Genomic DNA, 7,594 nt, shown 5'->3' on the forward strand with positions numbered 1-7,594 from the left:
AATTGTTCAAGGGTTTAGCTCGACTAATCGCAGTTCCGTGACATTATCGGGACGCGGCCAGTTCACCACCGCTTCTACTTTGGCCGGATCAGTAGCAATCCCCTGGGCAGACACGATGTGTCCCACGTAGGTCACTGAGGTGTGGCAAAACCTACACTTGTCGAGTGATAGCTTCAATCCTTCTTGGCCAAGACGATCTATCACCTTCAGCAGCCTCTCCTCGTGTTCTTCTAAGGTCTTCCCAAAGACAATGATATCGTCCAGGTAAACCAGACACTCCCGAGGGTTCATGTCCCCTATTGTCTTTTCCATCAACCGCTGGAAGGTAGCAGGGGCTCCGCATATACCTTGGGGCATACGCGTGAACTGGTAGAAGCCCAGAGGACAGACGAAGGCAGTCTTTTCCTGATCCTCTTCACTCATGGGTACCTGGTAGTACCCAGATCGCAAATCGAGCACACTAAACCATTGGCTCCCGTTCAGAGCATTCAGGATCTCTTCAATACGAGGGAGATTGTATTGGTCAGGTACCGTACGATTATTCAGAGTTCGATAATCGACGCACAATCTTACAGATCCATTCTTCTTCCTTACTACCACTATGGGTGATGCATAAGGACTCCGCGACTCCGTCAGTATTCCAGCGGTCTTCATCTCCTCCAGGACATCCCTTACATCATCCACATCCCTGGGGGCGATACGACGAGAGCGTTCACGGAACGGAGTGGCGTCACTCAGCCTAATAGTGTGTTGGGCGCTGCGACTGCGGCACACATCCATCTCGCTGGTAGAAAATACTGTTTTTCTTTCCTTCAGCTTGGCTGTCAGTCGATCCTTCCACTCTGTTGGCAGGGTCGAATCTTCGAAGTTGAAGTCCAGGTCGACTAACCACTCACCTACTGCAGCGGCGTTCACCTGGGGCGCGGTTTCTACCGGGCTGACGGGATATATACTGCCCAGACTTTGTCCTACATCGATGTCCATTGGGAATGGAGAGATGTTTTGGATGTACACATGGGTTCGGAGAGGAACTCGGGTCGTCCACTCTCTTACTTCAGGTATTACCCGATACCCTCTCTGGATCTCTTCCTCAGGGTCACTCTCCAGAGAGAACAGATGATCGGTCTCCTCCCGATCCGGATAACAGCACCAGACGGCCAGGCGTTTCACTCCCCCTGGTGAAATGGTCGTCAGTCCGCGTTGACGATTGTAGAGGTCCCCGTGACGCTCTAGGGCAGAGGAGCGCAAACTTTTTGTGCTGCGCCCCCCTGTCTCTCTGCCCCCGGCTCTCGCGCCCCCATGCCTTCCTTCAGCCGCGTCAGATGACGCTGCATGGGCGTGTGACGTCAGGTCACATGGTGCCATGGCGACGCAACACAGACGGCTGAATCCCGGTAAATAAATAGTTGCAGGGGCCTCACGCGATCCCCCGGCATTTCATTTAAATGCCTGGGGGAAGAGCGCGGGGCCTCTGCAACTGCCCGCGCCCCCCCAGCACAATCTCCCGCCCCCCCTGGGGGTCGCGCCCCCCACTTTGCGCACCGCTGCTCTAGGGCATATACTCGGTTGCACTCCTCTCTCAGTACAGGATCCAGGCGTGTATTGGCCATTGGCAATTCATTAGTCTCCTTCAGGTAGGCTCTGATTACAGCTCGTACTATATCCGTATTTGTCCCCAGGATGACCGGGTACTGACACTGTCCTTGAGGCTTTGGGCACACCATTGCCTCCACATTCATGGGATGTTTCTTGCCGGTATTCAATTGAAGTATCTCCAGTTGAACGCTCACAATCCCATCGATAGGGTAATCCTCGTTGCTCAACCCCCTCACCTTCATATGTTCCGCCGACCGCAGGGGACAATGCTTCAGGTGCTGGTCGTAGAAGTGCCGGTATATTATGGTCACTTGAGACCCGGTGTCCAATAGAGCAGCAGCATAGACTCCCTCTACTACCACACGTACAATGGCCGAAGGGCCCACCTGACAGTAACCATCTCCCCCTGGAGTTCCTTCGCCTGGGCTCAGGTCGGGAGGGGCTTCGGAAGGCGTGGGGGTGGCCTCGGTGGTTTTGGCTTCTGAGGTCTGCCTCTGACAGATCATAGCCCTGGCCGAGCTTCCTTTACGGGGCGTTTCCTTTTCTTGGGTGACTCCATTAGGGCACTCTCTAGAGAAATGGCCTTTCTGTCCACAGGTATAGCAGACGACATCTTTGAGGTCCAGTCGTCTTGAGTAAGTGGGGGAGGATCTCCCCGAAGCCCGCCCTTTCGTTGAGGGCGACTTGGGTGGCGCATCTTCCTCTTTGACAGGTGTCTTGGTCCGGCGAGCGGAGGCTCCCGGGGTGACACTGACCGGAGGATCTCTGACCTTGGTGCCTGCATGCAGCTTGGTATAGGCCTCATGCCCTTTTACGATCCCCAAATGTCCATGAAGGTAGGGGGAGGTCCCTCCTTTAGTGAGCACCTGATCATGATCACGATGTGATGAATGGGGATGGCCCATCGGAGGAACTGCTTGCGCCGATATTCGTCCATCTCTGAAGATAGGATGAGGCCGCAAGTTCGCAATTTCCACAGGACCAGCTGGATGCGTTGCAGGAAGTCGGACAGGTCTTCCTTCTCCTTCTGTCGGAGAGCGTAATATTTGAACCACAGCTCGCTCTCCTCTTCCTCTTTGCCATAGATCTGGACTAACAAGTCTACCATCTGGTGAGCAGAGAGATCAGGGTCTTGGTCACGCTGTGCACTGACCATGGTGGCCGCTGGGGGTCGTAGACTTTCCAGGATTCTCTGCCGTCTGACCGTTTCAGAGCAGGGCCATTCGTCGATCACCTTGAGGGTGTGCTCCTTCCAAGAATCGATACTTTCTTCACCTGTGGGGACAGGAACCGTTCCTGAGAACGCCTTCAATTTCCTATAATTTTGGGCTTGAGCGGACGTAGTTATCGCTTCCACAAGCTGCGGGAATGTCACTCCTAGCAGAGAGCCATCATTGTCGGAGCCACTGGCTATCGCTGCTCGCTGCCTGTTAGGGGTTGGGGTAGAACTGTTCACGGACCTGTTAGTAACCGGTGATGTTGGCGGACTACCGGCCCAGCTGGTGGCCCCTTGCCTAGCATCTGAAGAGAAGGTCACTCTGGGTAGGGATATATCTGATCAGATGGGTGTACTGGCGGCCATATCTCTGTCGTCCCAACCCTCATGTCTGGGGAGGGAAGTGACGTGACTGGAAACAGTTCCCGGGTAAATTAGAGGGCACCCTTGCGGCAAAGTCTCTGGTAGATACACTACTCGTGGGCCTCTCTCAGGAAGTATAGCTTGTTCAGTGGCTAGCAATAGGGTGTTCTCTTGCCGGTCAATGTTATAGTGCTTGCTGATGAGGCGGGCGCCCGCCAGACCAGGTAATGTCCTTACTGCGCTGCAGACAGTAAACATGGAGACATCAGCAGGCACCCCGTCTACGGCGACCACGTGTCGCAGAAGCTCTCCTAGCTTTTCGGCCCAGTCGGCCACTTGTTTGGGCGTGAGCGCAGACATGCTGACTGACAGGGTAACGGTAACTACAAAGTGGGGCACCCCAGGACTATCTCAGCAGCGCCTCCAAATGTAACGGGTATTCCCTATGAATACAACCGCTGCTACCTGCTGTGCAACCTGTGTGGCTCTCAGGAGCCTAAGCCTCCGCTTGGGGAACCTGGGGTACATGCATGTGGTACATCTCTTGGTGCAATGCCTCCACCTGGGAGGGATCCCAACGAAGTGGAAGAAGGCCCTCACAGGAAACAATCACACAAAGCAAACAATATAAAACAGGACTGGCTTTACTGCATAGCAAAACATATATCATCACAACTTCATGCGCCACGGCGGACACTAACCACACTGCGCCACGGCGGACGCTAACCATACTAGACGTCACGGCGGACGCTAATCACACTAGGCGTCACGGCGGACGCTACCACCTCTGGCGTCACGGCGGACGCTAACCTCCCACAGAGTGATCCCACCCCGTGTCCAGTAACCCCCACCCAAATGTCTCGCAACCCCAAAGTCAAATACCACTGTGCATGTGTATGTGTGACTGCGCAGCCACTATGTCTGGTGATAGGCCTGGTTGGTGCACGTGAGTTGCAGGTTACCTGCCCGGGCTCCAGCCACGGGTACCGCGATATCACTGGAGATCCGCCCGATCCGACGTTGTCCTCCACACCGCGTTGGGTGAATTCCAGCGCGGATAATATCACCTTAGTCCCAGGGTCTTTGGTGGTGTTCTGAGCCCAGAACCCACCTCGCAGGGCCGCACGGCTTCAGCACTGTGTCCCTGACTAAGCTACCAATAAATGGGGCAGTGTCCCTATCTAGGGCCTGTCCCTATACTCCACAAGCTACTAGGTGGCTCAGGACCTAACTGGGACCTTGGGGGCTGCTGGCCTAATGCAGAGGGTCACTGACCCCTGCATCCACCTCTTATCCCTAGCTGGTCCGGATCCTGACTGCCTGCGTGGCTGCAAACCCCGCGAAATGTATCCATCTGTTCCCAGGCAAATCCCTCAGCCCTATTGGCTCCCTGGCGTCCGGTGTCTCTGCCCCTATGCACCCTGGGGGCTGGCAGACTCATCTCGCGCATGCGCGAGCTATCTGGGGCCTCCCGCGCTGTGCTCTGCCACTGCGCATGCGCAACAGCCCTAACATGGCGGCGCCCTGCTTCCCGAGCCGCCGTGCCGGTGGCAACGCGATCGCGGCCTTAGCGACGGCCCGATCGCGTCCCCGGCAACCGGCCCGCTCGCGTCCCTAGCTACCAGGGATTCCGCTGCCGCTCGCATCCCTAGCTACCAGGGATTCCTCTGCTCGCGCGCCGGCCCCCCCTCACTCCCTCGCACACAGCGTCTTGCCAAAAGGGAGGAGGGGGTCAGCCACACTAAAGGGGGACCTGGCTACATGTGTGTAATACTGTATAGTATTACACGTACATTGCAAACATTTATACTTTATCTGTAAACAGGGCTGCCGACAGGGGGGGACTGCAGGGGGCCCGGCGGCCGGACAAAGTAGTTGCCGCCGGGCCTTGGCTCTCCCCCAACTGCGGCCTCCCTCAGTTGTACGCTGAGCTTCTAACACTGGCACGCGACAGGTCTCTGACGTCAGCGCGCCAGAAGCAAGCTGGGCCTCAGCTTCCGGTGCACAACGGCATGAGAGGGAGGCCCGGCGCGCGCCAGCATCAGAGGCACGTGGGACAGTGAGGGAGGCCCGGAGCTGGGGGAGAGCCGGGGCTCGGCGGCAACTACTTTGTCCAGCTGTCGGGCCCCCAGCAGCCACCGGGCCTGGCCTGAGACCCTCCCCAAGGTAAGTGTTTTTTTATATGTATTGGGGGGGTGGTGTATTTTTTATATGTATTGGGTGAGTGGGTGTATTTTTATATGTATGGGGGGGGGTGTATTTTTAATATGTATTGGGGGGTAGGTGTATTTGTTATATGTATTGGGGGGGGGGGGGTGTATTTTCTTATATGTGTAGTCATGTCTAACAATGCCTACAGTCATCTCTCCTGCTGGCAGTAAAACCTGGTAAGTTACAGGAATGCCAGCAGTAACCATGGAGGTTTGCCCTCACACCCTGGTGAGGTGCCCTATGTATGGATGGGAGTGGCTGCATGTTCTGAGTCCATTATTAGTAACATCAGAGATGTGCCTGCCTCCTGAGGTATATAAGGCACTGCACTGCCTAAAGTTAGTGTGGAAAAAGGTTGCTGCAGGTTGATGTTCAAGGTGAAGGGGAAGCAGCCAGTTAAAGGTGCCCACTAGTGCAGTAACTAGTGGCATCAATTTATATCAAGAGCCAGAGACGGCCAACTGTGTCCAGGGACCTGGCACAGGGGTGATCTCCCTACGGGGAGAGGGAATCCCACTCCATTGGGAGGGCGTACCTTTTAAAGGGAATCACGAAAGAATGTGCGGCTGAGACAAGGACTGTGAGGGGCAGCTGGCCCTTATCACCACGCACAATAAATATGGCTTGTTTACCAAGAACCCCATGGTGTGAGTCTGCAATTACTCTCCTGGGGCTCTCACCACCAAGAAGGAGTTCCTCATCAGGACCATCTACCTGCATACGCATAGATCCTGAAGAGGTGGAGGCGCTGCACATGATGTAAGTAGGACTCGTCACCCACTACCTCAGATACCTGTCTGACTTGACATCCCCCAATACCATCAAGCGGGAGACTCAGGAGTCCTGTTGCCTACAGATGCACCACCATACACAGACATGTAACGGGGCTGGATAGACCACAGGGGCCAATGTGAGATTGGGTGGGTCAGACCAGACACGAACAGGCGTTACATATGTATTGGGGTGGCGTATTTCTTATATATATTGGGGGGTAGGTGTATTTTTTATATGTATTGGGGGGCGTATTTCTTATATATATTGGGCAGTGGGTGTATTTTTTTATATGTATTGTGAGGGGTGTATTTTTAATATGTATTGGGGGTGGGTGTATTTTGTTATATGTATTGGGGGGTCGGTGTATTTTGTTATATGTATTGGGGGTGGGTATATTTTATTATATGTATTGGGGGTGGGTGTATTTTGTTACTGTATATGTATTGGGGTGGGTGTATTTTATTATATGTATTGGGGGTGGGTGTATTTTGTTATATGTATTGGGGGGTGTATTTATTTGCTGGACATAGCAGGCTGTCTTAAACCTACTTTGTATTGCTAGTTTCCTCTCTTCCTATTTGACGGTACTAGTAAGCTCCTAGCTCCCGGTGTCAGTACAGCTGACAGCAGTGAGCGTGCCTGCTATCCTGCGTCAGTAGACAGTGAGGAGATAGGGGAGGGAAGGGGCGGGCTCAGAGCAGTGCAGATCACTTGCTGCAGTACTAGTATGTGATCTCATTCTGCACGGAGCTTCGATCAGCTGTAAATGACTCTGTGCGGTCACCGCGGTCTGCTCCATGTACGTTCTTCAATGAAGCTCAGTTCTCCTGCCTTTAGCCCCAACACTATTGTACTGCCCATGTTTTGGATACAATGAGTGTTCAGCATTTCTACGGACACTGCTGGAGTTGTATGGAAAAATTTTAATGGAAGCTATGTCACCTCAACAGGACAATGTAGGACAACCTCGCTCTTCTTCTTTGACAGGAGAACCCAAAATATCCGGAGTTACAGAGAACAAAAAGGTATGGATGTGGTTCAGGCTTTAGGATGGCACATAAGTAAATTTAATTTTTTTTTTAAAAAGTGCCATTATTGCTGTTTCTTTACAAAATATACTGCATCTGCTGCTTTGATGTGTTTCTCAATGAGTGAGCTGATTTATTTAGGTTAATATTCATCATATGAGCTATCTTATATAAGGGGGGTAATTAGTCTACTGTTTTACTTTTATATTGACAGGGTGTTGTATTAAATGGTCTTGATTGGCACAGTTTACATATTTCAAGAAGATCACTTAATCTCAGATCTATCAATGCTGGCAATGTTCCCATTATAGTACATGCCATACGGTATACTCAATACATGGGATATTTGGTGCATGAATGTACAGTGCAGTATTGAGATCTGTTTTCCACAAGGAAGTCTATTACA

At 52.8% G+C, this 7,594-nt stretch overlaps 1 protein-coding gene across 1 annotated transcript in view; it reads left to right on the top strand.

The window, feature by feature from the left end:
* The first annotated feature begins 6,863 nt into the window (after positions 1-6,863).
* The window catches only part of ARHGAP20 (Rho GTPase activating protein 20), a 116,567-nt gene continuing 115,836 nt past the window's right edge, over positions 6,864-7,594 (top strand). Inside the window, exon 1 of the mRNA XM_075592319.1 lies at positions 6,864-7,185. Coding sequence (XP_075448434.1) covers positions 7,087-7,185 — 99 coding nt within the window. The 5' untranslated portion in view covers positions 6,864-7,086. The remainder of the gene's footprint in view (positions 7,186-7,594) is intronic.

The sequence above is a fragment of the Ascaphus truei genome, chromosome 3, assembly GCF_040206685.1.
Source record: "Ascaphus truei isolate aAscTru1 chromosome 3, aAscTru1.hap1, whole genome shotgun sequence".
Lineage (NCBI taxonomy): Eukaryota > Metazoa > Chordata > Amphibia > Anura > Ascaphidae > Ascaphus > Ascaphus truei.